The 15858-nt window shown below is 43.4% G+C and overlaps 1 protein-coding gene across 3 annotated transcripts in view; it reads left to right on the top strand.

Moving 5' to 3' along the window:
* Positions 1–1407: 1407 nt before the first annotated feature.
* LOC147443220 (uncharacterized) overlaps positions 1408–15858 on the top strand; it is a 44392-nt gene continuing 29941 nt past the window's right edge. For 2 of the 3 annotated variants that reach the window (XM_086529130.1, XM_086529129.1), the window contains exons 1-19: positions 1411–1821; positions 2570–4393; positions 4491–4559; positions 4642–4891; positions 4993–5053; positions 5317–5398; positions 5496–5555; positions 5639–5691; positions 5775–5956; positions 6208–6403; positions 6490–6547; positions 6636–6692; positions 6772–7020; positions 7104–7168; positions 7256–7312; positions 7493–7586; positions 7686–7826; positions 7938–8024; positions 8102–8209. In XM_086529130.1, the coding sequence (XP_086385256.1) occupies positions 2675–4393; positions 4491–4559; positions 4642–4891; positions 4993–5053; positions 5317–5398; positions 5496–5555; positions 5639–5691; positions 5775–5956; positions 6208–6403; positions 6490–6547; positions 6636–6692; positions 6772–7020; positions 7104–7168; positions 7256–7312; positions 7493–7586; positions 7686–7826; positions 7938–8012 (3468 nt within the window). In that variant the 5' untranslated portion in view covers positions 1411–1821; positions 2570–2674 and the 3' untranslated portion in view covers positions 8013–8024; positions 8102–8209. Of the gene's footprint in view, positions 1822–2569; positions 4394–4490; positions 4560–4641; positions 4892–4992; positions 5054–5316; positions 5399–5495; positions 5556–5638; positions 5692–5774; positions 5957–6207; positions 6404–6489; positions 6548–6635; positions 6693–6771; positions 7021–7103; positions 7169–7255; positions 7313–7492; positions 7587–7685; positions 7827–7937; positions 8025–8101; positions 8210–15858 lie in introns of all 3 variants that reach the window. The other variant, XM_086529131.1, reaches the window with a different exon arrangement.

Genomic DNA, 15858 nt, shown 5'->3' with positions numbered 1-15858 from the left:
TAGCTATGCTTTAGACGTCCATCACGATGACCAACTAACATATACTTAACTTTTAGAATACTAACTAAGATAAAACATATTGATCGCATCAATTGTTATAGATGGCCAAAAGAAATCATCACATAGATTTTGATATGTGCTTGCAAGACCTCTATGTCCAACATCGAGAGGTTCGTGCAACTCTTCAACCACCATGAGGCGAAAAGGCTTAGTTACACATAGCTTATGCTTGAAACAAAGAGAAATCATGAATTTTGTACTCCACAAAAGAATGTGTAGCATGCACAATCATCTATAATAATATAGATTTGAAGTCATCAACTTATGCAAATGTGTCAAGCATAGATGCAGATAATGTACCCAAGTGATTGATAAGTTATAAAGATAAGTCTTCTACGCAAAGCATCAGCCACCACATTCTCCTTTCCATGTTGATACTAAATGGTTGGCTGTAAAATTTCGATAAAATCTACCTACTTAATATGCCTATAAAAAAATAAAGGCTATGACATCACAAAAAATGGATGAGGAAAGTTTGCTCATGTAGCCCTTGGCTTGTTGAAAGCATTTTTTCTCTATGCTGATTGGAGCCACAACATTTTAGGTTCACCTAGGGTGAGGATGTTAATTTTTGCCAAGGTTGATTATGATGGAACCCTTCCTTGTCAACTTCAGCTAATACGGCAAGATCAAGAGATCGTGCTCCCAAGCTTTGCAAGAGAAGAATAAGGTGCTAGAGAAAGCCACCACATAGACTATAGTCTATCGATCGTGTCCGTTGCACGTGGAACTACAGGATCTGAAAGGAAGTAGTCCCAAAAATTGATTCGGAAACTGGTTCCACATCCCCCTCTAAAACGAGAACATCTGAGCCATGGATAACTGCCATTAGTCTTCAGTAGTCTGTATGTGCAACTAGATCACCCAAGATAGGTGACTTCAAAAAAATATACAAGTGGAACCTAGAACCGAAATTTGGGAGACCCACTTTGAAGAATACCTGAGCTAACACTGGTTCCGAGCTTAAGAAAGGGCCACTATCCACTAGTACAAAACTCCATCTCAAAGACTATTTGTTTTTTTGGTACTTCAATGTATTTTTTGAAGAGTGCTAATTTCACTTGTAAAAAATGCATAAAATACTCCAAAGAGGGTAGGAATCAGGATGATCTCCAAAAGGGGGCCTTGGCACCATGGACGATTCAAAGAAGAGAAGAGAAGTTTTAACATTGTAGGAACAATCCTAAAAGACCTCCTATCCAACGAGTCATTAACTCGAGGCTTGTTGGTCTGGAGATCTACTCGACGAGTTTTGAACTCAAGACCGGTTACTCCGAGGAAACCTAGGGTCATGCATGCCACAACCCTAACGTGGGTCGAAACCTAGTGGTGTACTTTTAAGTAAAACTTTCAAATGCGAACATTTGATTGATGAAGTACAAAAAGAAAGACAACTCTAAATGGCGGTGATGTGTAAACAAACGGATTGAGAGGGAAGGGGGCATGCAGACAGGAATCAATCAACATCGAGCAGCCCTTGCAGAGAAGAAGATCGAAGGCTGCGAGAAACCTTCCAAAGGAAAGAACAAGTGTCTGGGTGCCCTTTTTCTTTCATCCGCATTGCTTTATGTGCTCTTTGACATACGGCATCTCCACAGCCACTCAGATCTGCTATACTCTTCTTCTTATTCACTGCTTTTGGTGCATTGCCCCACCCACGCAGTCTCTTTCCCGGTTTGAAGTTGTCTGATGAATGCTAGGGTATCTGCATTGCTATCACGGTCAAGAAACAGAAGGAATCGGATTTTCATCAACGCAAGGGTACGTACATTGGTGTGAGTTCTTGTGGGTGGAGCAAAGCATGTTTTTGAAATGTGCGGAGAGTCTCTTGATCATTTGCATTTGAGGCCATTAGGGGCAGCAGCTTTGTGATCAACTTCATCTTGATGTACATGACTGTTTTTCAGTGTGCAAGAATACCTTGTTTAGTCAATGAAGGAACCTATGTAGAGTAGCAGGTTGCATGCATTGGTTACTTACTTATCCTCTTTCTTTAGTTTATAGGGTGGGAGATGAATTTTGAAATGAGTGCGTTTTGGCCTTACCTTGCTTGTGTGAGTTCTTAGTTTTCTTTTAGGATAGAGTTGTTACCTTTTTCATGCTCCTAAATGTTGCTATTGAAGCATTACCACGATTTGTAGCTAACTACAAGACATTTATGCATGCGTCTCGGTGTCTTGTGGGAGCAACATAATTAGATAAGGATAGTGAGTGCCCTGAATGCAGATTCTTTTTTTTTTTGTCAATTATGAACTCACAGTATCAGTCACAAGACTGAATATCAATTCTCAACTCCATAAGACAGATTATCATTCTCAACTCCATCTTGCATATCATTGGCTAAACACTACAAGATCACCACTGCGTGACAGTACCCCATACAGGGTATAGAGCTAGGTATCAATAGACATTGCAGTGTGTTGCAGAACCGCCTATTGTCGATTCTTGATATCTTGTGTGTGTCATAGAAGCTTAATGTCTGCTTCAGTCTATGTCTGTTTCATTGCAGGAATGGTTGAGTGCACAGGTCCTATAGGGGTAGACCTCAGAAGGGTTTGAATCGATTTAATTTGCAGTACATAGTCCCTAAAGGAGGCACAATCAGCTTTAGACCATGGGTTGTTTGCCTGGCCTGGAAAGGTCCGAAACAGTCAAAATTAAGCGAAGGATCGGTTGTTTCAAGCGCAAAACTGACAGTGGAGATTTTATACCATGTTCTATGGTGGAAGAACCTTCCACTAAGAGGATGACAGTGAAAAAGGTTACCAGTGTCCCAACTAGCAGTTTTTGTATTTTCCAGAATCATGGCTCGAGGTTATCAGAGACTTCAGGATTTCCCAGGTTTGATAAGAAATGGCAATTTCTAGGATCAGGGTTGCCAGGAGAACATTGCAGGTATAGTGATTGCTTTGTTGATTGGGTGATGGGGAAATGCCATGAAGCTCTTCTTCTCGAGAATAGAGCTACTGTCAATTTATGCTTTGGGGAACCCACCATCAGTTATTTGATATTTGGGGATGGTGTTCTTTGTATAATGAAACCGCAGGCTGGGTCAGCCCAGAAGCATTTGTCTTTTTTTTCTTTCTCATTGTCAAATTGTATCCCACCATTGTCGGGCGTCAGCTCAGCCAGTCTGGCAATAAGCTCTTGCAAAGATGCTGTGCAAAGATCTATGGATGGTGATGCTGCTGACTCTGAGGGCAAAGGGAAGGAGGATGATAAAAGGAAAGAGGTGCCGAATATGGCGAGTGATGGAAAGGATTCCAACTACGATAACACTCAATCATCGCAGGAGAGGAAGGGTGAGGATAAAGATGATGCTGGCAAAGAGAATGAGAATGACAAAAACAAAGAAACTGGTGAAAAGAGAGGCAAGAAGGATGGGGAAGGAGATGAAGAAGGTAAAGATCAAAAGAAAAAGGAGAGAGAGGAGGAGGAGGAGGAGGAGGAGGAGGAGGAGGAAGAGAGGGAGGAGGAAAAGAAAGGGGAGGAGGATATGATAGTGGATTCTGCAGTTTGCAGAGTGTCAGCCTCACAAATTGAGCAAGTTTTTGACTGTAGCACAGTGTCTGATTGTAGAAGCCAGCAATCTGATGACATGTATCATGGACAGGAAGGGTTGTCATCCGGGCTTAGATATGGATGCTCAGATTTAACTTACAAGCGTTTAATTGCTTCAAAGTCCAAAAGACTTAGTGTGGATCCTAAAACTGATGTTGACATGGACACTTCAGCTTATTCTGCTTCTCATCTCCCTATTTCTGATGGAAGTGCATCTCATTGTATGCACCATGATAGCCCCTGCTTGCAGTCAGTATGTCATGAAGCGAATGTGTATAAGCACACGACATCTGATGTGTCTAGGGATTTATATTCTGATGTAGTAAATTCTAGCTTGCAACGGACATCTTCCTACGGAAGCCCTTGCTTGCAGCCGATTTCAGATGTAGCAGGCTGGCAAACACCATCAGATGTCTCTAAGGACTTGTACACAGATGGGAGTGCATCTCATAACTGGCAGCCAACTACTCAGACAAGCCCTTCATTGCCTCAATCAGGAGCTGATGTATCTCAGCAAACATCTTCCAGTGCTTCTAGAGACTGTGTGTCCCTCAATCAAGAGGCTCAACCTGAGAAAATTAGACTTAGGATTAAGTTGCCTAAGGACAAAGCAACCAATGTGGAACTACCGAGCACTTATGAAGATGGGTCGGGGGAAGAAGTGCTTAGTAAACTTAAAGAGGTCAAAGAGTTTCCCACCACTGCCAAAGGGCTATTGTCATCAGGTGCTCTTGATGGATGCCGAGTTTATTATCATTACAAAGGGAGTGGAGTAAGTGCTCGTTGCTGATTATCTGTACAGAGAGTTGATTTGGGTCATGTTTATCCAACATTTAATGTGATCGCTAATGAAGAGTTGTTCTGGTCAGAGTACTCTCACTGGATTGGTAAAGAACGGTGGGATTTTGTGCAACTGCAAACTCTGCAAAGGAAAAGTTGTAGGTTTGAAAACTTTGGAACCTCTACAACAAATGTCTTTTGGCTTTCTTGCAGTAACTGAATTATTGTGTTTGGGTGAAGGTTGTCAATGTGTCCAGCTTTGAAAAGCATGCTGGTAGCAATGCTCGCCATCCCAGTGACTACATATTTCTAGAAAGTGGGAAATCACTACAAGAGATCATTAAAGCAGGCTGTCAACCCAGTCAAGGAAAATCGATTGGAGTGATACGTAAGGCTGCAAACGAAGAAAGTTATGACAGAACAGGCTTGAGAAGTGGCAGCATCCGTGGCGGTTCTACCTTTCCTAGGAAAGGGACAATGCCAAGCTTAGGTAGTTACTGAAGAGTGATGCTGTAATGGGTCCTCATGGCATAGAATAACTGTTGTGTCATTTTTTTTCCTTAACTTCAGTCTGTGTCCTTGTGTTTCTAGATCCAAGCAAGCTGGAGCCTTTGTACTCAAGGAGCTCTCAAAAGCAATCATCTCAAACAAGGTGCATAATCTTAGAAAGATCTTGTGTTTGATATATTGTTGAGTTTTAGGCTTTTGTGGCACAAGCTTTAGGGTGTTGGAGTACATGGATGTTAAAGTAGGCACTAGCAAACGGATATTTTATGTATTCAAAGGAAAGCCTATTTAGAAATGCATATACATGTGGTGTGGTGAAAGTTCTGAATCACACGAAGGATTGTCTGCCTTTATTTGCTCTGTTTCTTATGCATAATGGCTCTCATTCTAATATGCACTGAACTTTAGGGATGGCAGTCGGCACAAGTTGCTTTTTCAACCTGGAGGCTTGCCAGATGGTACAGAGGTTGCCTATCATGTGAAGGGACAGGTTCAATCAACTCTCTAATAATAACCATGAAAGAGAAGCTCTAGAAGTTTGATTCATAGTTAGGAGAGTTCTTGATGAAGGCTTTATTTCTCTGTAGTGCTTCTTAAGAGGCACAAAGAAGGGTCATGGCATCTGTTGTGGCTGCTGTAATGAAGTGGTGAGTGTTTGTCCAAATTGTCAGTTTTGAGCGTCTCTAGTAGGGACTTCTGTTATACCTACTTGGCACCCTTTTACTGGCAGGTCAGCTGTTCGCAGTTTGAAGCTCATGCAGGCTGGGCATCTCGACGCAATGCGTAAGCATTTTTAAGGTTACTTATTGTTCTTGTATGATGCTTATTCTTGATTCAATCTGTGTATTTGGTTTGAGTGACTGCAGATACATCAGCATGTTTTTGTCCAACGGACAGTCTTTGCATGAGTATGCATTGACTCTTTCTGCCAAAGATCAAAACTTGGCAGGCAGCAACAGTTTCAGAGACAATGATGATTTTTGTGCGGAGTGTGGTGATGGTGGGGATCTTGTACTTTGTGATGCATGCCCCAAAGCATATCATTCAGGTACTATTCCTCTTGATGAATGCTGTTGGTTTTGTTCTGTGGAGAGCTTGTCTGGCCTTTCAAAGAGGCTTTGTTGTGATAGCTTGTGGTGTCTGTTCTCACTCTTGAAGGGGAACCTGTAATTTGCCTCATTTTGATAGCACCGTGAGTGCAAGTTCTTATATGCTAGCTGACTTGCATATTTGTTGTGCTTATGTTGGCTGGAGTATACGATACAATTACAGTGGTTTAATTTGTAACTTTGACTGCAGAATGTGTTGGTCTCAATGCGGTTCCTAAAGGTGATTGGTGCTGTCCTCTTTGTGAAGACAAAAAGCAACAACCATGGAAAAATAATGCAAGAGACAGAGGCAGAATGCTTGGCCTGATCAAGGAGAAGACTGCAGAACGTTGTCATCGGGTGGTCAAAGCTTCTGAAAATACTATAGGGGGCTGTGTTTTTTGCAAGTAATACTGTTTTCGAGTTTGTTTTTTCTATTTGATGTTCTTGTGCAGTGAAGTATGTGACACTGTGCTTCGTTCTGTTGGTGTAGGAATGGGGATTTTCAAAAATCAGGGTTTGGCCCCAAGACCATTATGCTGTGTGATCAAGTAAGAATGTGCAATGTGAATTTGATGCATTGGCTTGTCTAGTTTCTTTGGGTTTCCCCTTTGGGTTTACTGATGGTTTTTCTGTTAGTGCGAGAGAGAGTTTCATGTAGGCTGCATGAAGGAGAGGGGAATAGCAGACTTGCAGGTAGCTATCATCTTCGCAAAGCTAGCTCATTTTATTACTCACACCTCAATAATGATGTAAAGAAGTTTTTTTTTCTCAGGAGTTACCTGCAGGAGAGTGGCTTTGCTGCAGTGACTGCAATCACATCCATAATGTTTTGGAGGGGCTTGTCATAAGTGGGCCAGAACCTGTACGGGTTGGTTGTGCTCTTAGGAAGCAGCACAAAGGAGCCATCAGTGGTGGGAATCCAAATTCCCGAAGTGGTGAGATTACTTGGCAATTACTTCATGGACGAAGAGGCAACCCTGAGAATGGGAAAATGCTAGCTGAAGCAGCTTCCATATTCACAGTTCAGTGCCTGAACTCTCGTTGCCTTCATTTTGGTATATTTGTCTAGTCATTCATTAATATAATCGTTCCCTTCTCTGGCAGGAGAGCTTTGATCCAATAGTGGATGCTACCTCCGGTCGAGATCTCATATCACTCATGGTGTATAGGTGAGTGCGCGATTTTAGGATACCCCTCATTATATGAGAGAACCTACCTCCTTATTGGATTGGCAACTCTTCTTCTTGTTCATGCAGTCGAACGATACGGGATCAAGATTTTCAGGGCATGTATTGTGCTGTCCTTAAGTACAGGTATGTTCTCTGGTAATGTGGATGTGACTTCTTGTTATTAGTTTGACTGGTGCGACTAACAGTCAAGGTTCCACAAGATTGCCACGTGATGAGTTTTATTCTCTTAGCATATTATGTACTTGTAGAGACCCACAAGCTCGTCTTTTAGATTAACTATGACTCACAGTTTGTTAATTGCAGAGGTGAAGTAATCTCAGCAGCAGTTTTCCGAGTTTTTGGACGTCAATTTGCTGAGATGCCTCTTGTGGCAACAGCTTCTGCTAGTCGTGGGCAGGTAGCTGTTTTTGAGTAGTGGTCTTGGTTAAAGTGGGAGAAAAGTTATGTAGACTGTCTTGTTTCTAGCCTTAAGATTTTTGATTATTTTTGTGTATAGGGCTACTTTCAAATGCTTATGTCATGCATTGAAGGGCTATTGCGTTTGCTTCAAGTCAAATTTCTCATCTTACCTGCTGCTGAAGGGGCGGAAGGAATCTGGACTAACAAGTTTGGTTTTTCAAAGCTCGTTGAGGGACAGGTTTGGCTTTGCTGATGTTTTGCTCACCATGGGAAAACACATTTTTCTTGGTTACATTCCAAACGTCTCATTTTTGCAACTTTTTGATCGATTATATTTCATGTCATCCAGTTGCAGCAGTTTGGTTCGGAGGTTCAAATGATGATATTTCAGGGCTCTTCGATGCTATTCAAAGCCATTGTGTAGCTTCCAATATGTGTATGTATATAAATTGTTTTTGGTATGGCTGGAAGTGAGCATGTGGCTTTGACATCATCATAATGGGTTTTCACCAGGCTGAAGCACCTCTTGTACATGATCAAATTGGTGGAAGCTGGTGTCGCGTGGTAAGAAACGATGATCTGTCTTTACTTCTGGGTTCTCGAGCAAGGCTTTGAAGAAAGGTATGATATATCGTTCCTATTGCATGTATGAAAAGAAAAAATAATTCATTCACCTGTATATGGGCAATTTGTGCTTGTGTTTGGATACCGTTTCTTGACAAATGGATGTTGAAAGAAAGAAACATGAGCCTTAGTGTGTTTGAATAATGTTGAAGTCCTCAATGCCCCGAGTAACCTTGACAATGCAACTGAAGTTTGCCTGTGACAGGCGTTACGACGACTTGATTGCTCTGGTGCTGCTAACAATGCATCCATCTGCGGCCCATGTCTTGAAACTTGATTCCTAAGTGGGTGGCCACTTTGGTAGAAGTGAAGTTGACCTTGGCTCTGTTGAAGAAAAATTAGGGCTTCTTGACTTGTACTTCGCTGCATGCCTTGCAAAGCCTTGTGCTCGCATCCTCATGATGCAAATGGCACAAAGTTCACATGTGCAAACAGATAACATAAATCGTCCAGATTCAGCTTAACGCTTCCCAAACCGAAGTTTGCGTTGTTCAGAGTGTTCTCCAGACTGAAGTCTGTGCAGTTCACAAGCCATATATAACCAAACGCTCCTCAGATCGCAATTGTCACGTGACACATCCAACCCTATGTGTCCGTGGACAAGCTACAACATGATCAGGGTTCAGTTCAGTCAAGTCAGTCTAGAATAGGAAGTGACCTGGCACTTTTGTGAGTCTGTTTGCAGACCGTGCATGTCCAGACACTTGATTTAGATGCATATCCTCTGGTTGCACATAGCATGACCATCAGATTCCCATCAGATCCCATCAAGAGCATTTTTACAGTGCATAGACCTATTTTCGCTATTTTTGACATTTTTCACTTATTATTTTAAAGTGACTTTTGTTGGAAAGTAGGTAGGGCAATTTTGCTAAGTTTGTATTTAAGCAAACCTAACGCTAGCACTTTCTGGCAGAAGAGGCAGCAGGAGCACCTTGCTCAACTGACAACTTCTCAACAGGATCAGAACAGCTTGGCCTAGCGTTTTTGCAACAGCATCAAGCTAGCGTCTTTTGCAAGACAGATCAGCCTTGGCGTTTTTGCATTGTAGAGCAGCTTCGGCATTAGCAGACACAGTAGATCCACTTGACGACAGCAGATCAGCCCTAGCGTTAGTAGATTTCCCCCAGCAGCAGATTCTCAGCCCTAGCGTGTTTGCATCAGCATCACACTTCAGCGTTTTTGCAGATTCAACGCGACGGAACATCAAGAAACACCAGCGTTTTCAGTTTTCAGCAGTCATATACCGTAGTAGAGTCCCTGAACCTCGCAGATCTCACCTTCCCGCAGCAGGTCCTCGTCGCACAGTCAGATCCCGCGAAGTTTGCAGTATCAGCCCGGAAAACGCAGATTTCAGCATCTGCGTTTTCATCGTCGTCGTCGACGCATCGTCGTCTTCGACGCATCGTCGTCATCGACATTGTCACCGACATAGAGTCAGTGTCACAAAGTGATGATGTGGCGGACAGCAGAAACCCTAATTTCTGCCAGAAACCCTAAAATTCCTGCAAACCCTAATTTTTGCCAAAAACCCTAATTTCCGGAAATCACGGAGGCGGATTATTTAAATTTTTTTGGAAAATGATGAGCGACGCGAATTTTGCTTTTGCTTTTAAAAAAAAAGAAAAAAGAGAAAAGACTCTGTAAGAGAGAGAGAGAACTGATGCTTTTGATTTTAAAAGCTTTTGGGGCTCTGCTTTTGGGCACCCCTTGTAACCTTTAAATTAGTGGTGAGGGCCTCACTTCTCAGAGCATCTGGACGCAGAGTCTGAGAGTGAAACCCTAACCGCTCTCTTGTACTTTGATGATTGATTAATATAAAAAGAAATACCGAAAGGGGCGCCAATCTTTGGGGCCAATATCTCTAGGCACGGAACTCCACCGGGCCAGTGCAAATCTATTGTGATCTGTGAATTGTTTTGAAGTGGTTATTTGGTGCTGTCGCGGTTGATTCTTGACTTGGAGTGTCCAAGTCTGTTACAGTGGTATCAGAGCCCGGCCGATTTCTCTTCTACGGGAAATCCGATCCCCGAATTTTTTTTCCGCGGCACCTATGGCTTCAGGCAATGATCAGTCGACTCCCTCTGCATCTGGAGATGCGGGCTGGGATCACAACGAAGATTCAGCAGAGAGTATGGCCCGCCTTGGCCTACTTAGGCGGAGCGGCGAGAGATAGAGCGTCGCCAGTTGATCAGCGATGCAACAAAGATGATGCTCAATTTTGCCAAGGATCCGAAGATGGCAAAATATATGAACCAGACCTCTTTGGAAGAGGTACAGATGGAGTGGCAGAGAACCACAACACTCCCGAAACCCGCTCTCAAGAAACCTTTTGCCTCCAAGAAATATACGGAGAAGGAACTGGAGAACGTGGTTGATGCACGGATTGCTCAGCTTTTTGACATGCAAAAGAAAGCCAAAAAGCACGGCAAAAAGCATAAGAAAGGCATTGACTTCCCTGGATATTTAGGTCGTCGGTCGACATTTGACAAGTCAAAGAAATTGAAGAAGCGCGTCAAGTTTGAAGACCTACCCAGTTCTTCTTCTTCTTCTTCTGACAGTTCTTCTAGCTCCTCGGATTCGAGCGAAGAAGACAGAAAAGGTAAAAAGCGAAGCAAGAAGCAACGCTTTGGAAAGGGCAAGAGAAAGGCAAAGAAGGCTAAATCTCGCCTAGAGACTCACAGTTCTACTGAGGACTCGTCTACAGACAGCTCAGATTCCGATGACGGAAAGTTTTATGCGAACAAGAAGAATTTTTACAAAGCCAACCAGTATGACTTTCTCGAAGATAAAAGCAAGAAAGTCCGAGAGTTTAAGGAAGGTGGCCACTCGATCAAGTTTGATACTTTTCAGGATACTCAGATGCTTCGAAGGCTTTGTCTTTTATACAGCAGTTTGACATCGCTTTCGCAGGAGGACGCTATTCAGAGCACTCCAAGATTCGGAGAGCTGCCTCTTACTTTAAGGGGAATGCTCGTACTTGTGGTCCACGCTTCTATTAAGCAAGACTGTGCCAGTTACATGGCTGAAATTCAAGAGGCTTTTTATTTCTTCTTGGTTGACTCAAGAGTTTGAGCGAGATATACGAGCTGCTTGGAACCATCTCCGGATGACCAAGAGCGATACAGTGAATTCTTATTGTGAAAGATTCTGGAGCTCTTTTCTACCCGCCTCTTCATTCAAGAAGATCTCGTTTAGAGAACAGATTGAGCGGTTTACCTTGGGTCTACCTACAGAGATCCGAAATCACTGCTTGGAACAGAAGTCAGCTTCTGTTCAGGAGTTGATGAGTCATGCGAAGCGGGGCTTTGCCATTCACTCTGGCAGTCTGACCTACCCCACAGATGAGGCCATGACACAACGAGGCGAACAGACTTCTGGGAATGAAAGTAGAATGAAAAAGAGCAACCTAGAGAAAAAAAAGGATGCACAACCCAAGCTTACTCCTTAGGAGAGAGCTCGCTTCCTCAGAGAGGGAAAGTGCTTTGGATGCGAGGAACATGGACATATTTCCGCAAAGTGCCCTGATAAGGCACAGAAAGAACAGAATGATAAAGACAACGACAGGTCTGAGAGTTCGAGAGCAGCTGAGGAATGTGGCAGAAAAGGCAGATAGAAAAAGCAGAACTGGTACCACATGGCGTGGGACCTGCACCGAATCTAATGAATGAAAGTACAAACTTTGCCGCTTTCGGGGCAAAGTGAAGGATCAGGAAGCTCTTTTGAAGGAGCCAAGGCCAACTTCTTTTCACTTGGAATTGGCGGCTCGATTTGGAATTACGCCCGACAGACTGACGCCACAGGCGGAGGTAGTTCGACTGGCACCCGGATGGGATGTTGCCATTACACCGAGCATTGGCAAACTTCGTTTGCAATGACAGGGGTGTTCAGGGCACGGGAGTGACGTTCTACTCGGGATCCCTTGGTACCACAAGAACTACGCCGTGGTTGACTACCGGGCTGAGAAAGCAACTTTGATAAATGAAGGGCTTAGAGATTGTACTTGATGAACTTCAGTTTTCTTACTCATTCTTTTGGGAGAACTGAGCGATGGATAAAAGTTGAAAATGTTTTGACCTGAAGAAAAGAACACCAAGATTTTTTTTCTCCACGCTCATGCCGATTGCTTTTGAGAGGGCCTGAAGATCATACCATTGATCTGATATCTGGAAGCACGCCACCGAATCGGCCACCTTATCGTGTGAGCCGAGTACAGAATGAAAAGATTATGAACTCAGTGAAAGACCTCTTGGAAAAGGGTCTTGTCCAGCCTAGTACTTAACCGTATTGCTCTCCAGTGTTGTTGGTTTTGAAGAAAGACGGATCTTGGAGAATGTGCATCGATTATAGCACTCAACGAAATCATCATCAAGAACAGATTTCCGATTCCTAGGATCGATGATATACTCGACAGGTTACAGGGATCCTCCTGCTTTATCAGGATTGACTTGAAGAGTGGATATCATCAGATCAGGATAGCGCCAAGAGATGTCTACAAGACAGCTTTTCGGACGACTTTTGGGTTATTTGAGTTTTTGGTGATGCCTTTTGGCTTAACCAATGCTCCTGCGACATTTAACCGGATGATGGATAGGATTTTTCGAGAGTACAGGCTATTTGTCGGCACTTTCTTTGACGACATCATTGTTTTCTCCAAGAATGAGGCAGAACACAGAGATCATCTGCTTCAAGTCTTTCAGGCATTACGAGATCACACATTAGTGATTAATGCTACGAAAAGTGAATTTTTCCTACCAGAGATACATTTTTTGGGACACATTGTCTCAACAGCAGGAGTGCAAATGAACCCGGCCAAGATAGAGACTATCCGTGATTGGCCCGATTTGAGGAATGTCCATGAAGTTAGAAGCTTCTTGGGACTGTGTTCGTACTACAGGCGGTTCATACGAAAGTTTGCAGAGGTTGCTTCCCCTTTGCATACCTTGACACAGAAAGGAGTACCTTTTTCGTGGGGACCCACAGAGGTGACTGCCTTTCGGACATTGAAAGAGAAATTGACTACAGGACCAGATTTGACTTTGCCGGACTTGCAGAAGTCATTTGAAGTATTTTGTGATGCTTGTGGTCGTAGTCTGGGTGCGGTCTTGATGCAAGACGGCCATGTCATAGCTTATGAGAGCCGTTTGTTCTCTAGGCCGGAGATGACAGCACAGATCTATGGGAAAGAGCTTTTGGCGGTTATCCACGCTTTTACTCAGTGGCGGCATTACCTACTCGGAGCGGATTTTACTGTCTTTACAGACCATCAGAGTTTGCGCTACTTCTGGTCACAGAAGCAGCTTTCGGAAAAGCAAATGCGGTGGGTGAACATCTTGTCATAGTTCCACTTCCAGATTGTCCATGTGCAGGGACAGAAGAATGTGGTGGCAGATGCTTTGTCTCGGAAACCGTTGGTTCTGGCTATTTCCGCGATACATCATAGGAGCTTCGAGGATATGGTCGATCAGTGTGCCACAGATACAGATTTTGCAGATATTTTCACACGGATACGGGATGGGGAGACAGTAGCTGGATACTCCCTTCGGGAAGGCTACTTGATGAAAAAGACTATGTTGTGCGTTACACAGCCGTTGAGGGAAAAGGTTATGACTGATTGCCACTGTCCACCTTTTACGGGTCACCGCGGCATTGCTACCACCATGAAAGGGGTAGAGAGAGATTTCTTTTGGCGGAGACTGAAGAAGGATGTGGAAGAGTTTGTGCGCAGTTGCTTGGTATGCCAGAAGGTCAAGTTTGACAGGCATAAGGCACAGGGATTGTTACAGCCTTTACCCATACCCACCCGCCCCTGGGAAAATATTGAAATGGATTTCATTTTTTTTGATCTCCCGAGAATACAAAATGATCACGATGATTTTCCGATTACATGGCACGCCTGAGACGATTGTCTCCGACAGAGACCCCAGATTTATGAGTTTGTTTTGGAAGGCAATTTGGGAGAACATTGGCACGCGGTTGCAGTTCTCGTCATCGTTCCACTTGCAGACTGACGGGCAATTTGAGATTGCCAATTCAGTGATTTTAGATTTATTGAAGTCTTGTATCTCGCATCAGAAGACTCAATGGGAAAAGAACTTACCTTTGGTGGAATTTGCCTACAATAACACGATACACTCTTCGACGGGGAAGATGCCATGTGAGATTGTTGAAAGTGCTGCGAAGGTTCCATCCTTCCTGAGCACGAAAGATTAGTTATTTGAAGCGGATGAATATTCGTGAGACTTGGATACGGCTTTTGCCAAGGTTCGCGAGACTTTGCAGAAGTCTCAAGAACGACAGAAAAAGGCAGCGGATCGCCATCGTCGCGACTGGAAACTGAAGGAGGATGATTGGGTGCTCTTACTTTTGAGAAGGCACGCCTAAGAAAGAAGAAGGGAAAGGAGAGGCTTTTTCCAAAGCTTAGTATGTGATACTACGGACCTTTCCAGATTACTAACAAGATAAATGATGTCTCCTTCCGATTGAAACTGCCAGATACTTGGAGGATTCACAATGCATTGCATGTGAGTGTCTTGAAACCTGTTAAGGGTGATGTGCCTGATGATGGGGAGCCTGATGAGCAACCCAAAGTGGAAGAAAACGAGGAGATCCTTGTTCCTGAACAGATTTTGGCACATAATGATACGAAGAAAGGTAAAGTCCGAAGGCGGTTCTTGGTTAAGTTCAAGAACTTTCCTGCATTTGATGTGAAGTGGATGGAGGAGGACCTAGCAGATACTCCTCGGATTGTGAAACTTTATCTGGATGTTTTGGTTTAGCATAGTCTACTCCAAACGGAACCCAGAATTCAGCTTGGCCGGAGATTTGGTGCAATGGGATGCACAAGAGGGGAGTCACTCCACTCCTTTGTCAACAGATGCCTCGATTTTGATACTAAAGTCACTGATGTCTCTTTGAGCTTCAGGGATATTGAGAGTTGACAGTATTCTGCTGGATGACTTTATGAAATGGAATTCCTGATTATGATACTGATTTGTTCTTGACTTCTTGCGAGTGCAGGAACTGATAGCCGAAATGACTGCAGCATTTTGGTCTACTTGATCTCGAATAGACATGGTTGCAATAGGGGTTAGTCAATCGGACATCGATGAGGTCCCGATTGGACCTAGATGTGATTGCTAGCTACATTGCCGATAAATCATGGTCTAAGATCCGAATGAATGTTGAATGTCCTGTGATGTCTGGTGATGTCCTGTGATGTCGTGTGATGTGACTGTCGATTTTGTACATGTGCTAGATGTGTGTTCCTAGTGTACGTAGGTACTAACAGTCAGTGTCTGCTAAGAAGGTTTATGGCTTTTGTCGGTTTTGCAGGCGTAATCGTGGTCGATTACAATGTTTTCAAGAGGGAGGTATGTCACAAAGTGATGACGTGGCGGACAGCAGAAACCCTAATTTCTGCCAGAAACCCTAAAATTCCTGCAAACGCTAATTTTTGCCAAAAACCCTAATTTCCGGAAATCGCGGAGGCGGATTATGTAAATTTTTTTTTTTTTGGGAAAATGATGAGCGACGCGAATTTTGCTTTTGCTTTAAAAAAAAAAAAAAAAGAGAAAAGACTCTAAGAGAGAGAGAGAGAACTGATGCTTTTGATTTTAAAAGCTTTTGGGGCTCTGCTTTTGGGC

This window comes from Adiantum capillus-veneris, chromosome 14, assembly GCF_014529385.1.
Source record: "Adiantum capillus-veneris isolate H3 chromosome 14, ASM1452938v2, whole genome shotgun sequence".
NCBI lineage: Eukaryota > Viridiplantae > Streptophyta > Polypodiopsida > Polypodiales > Pteridaceae > Adiantum > Adiantum capillus-veneris.
The sequence above is the reverse complement of the archived record's forward strand: the minus strand, read 5'-3'. Positions and strand labels throughout refer to the sequence as shown.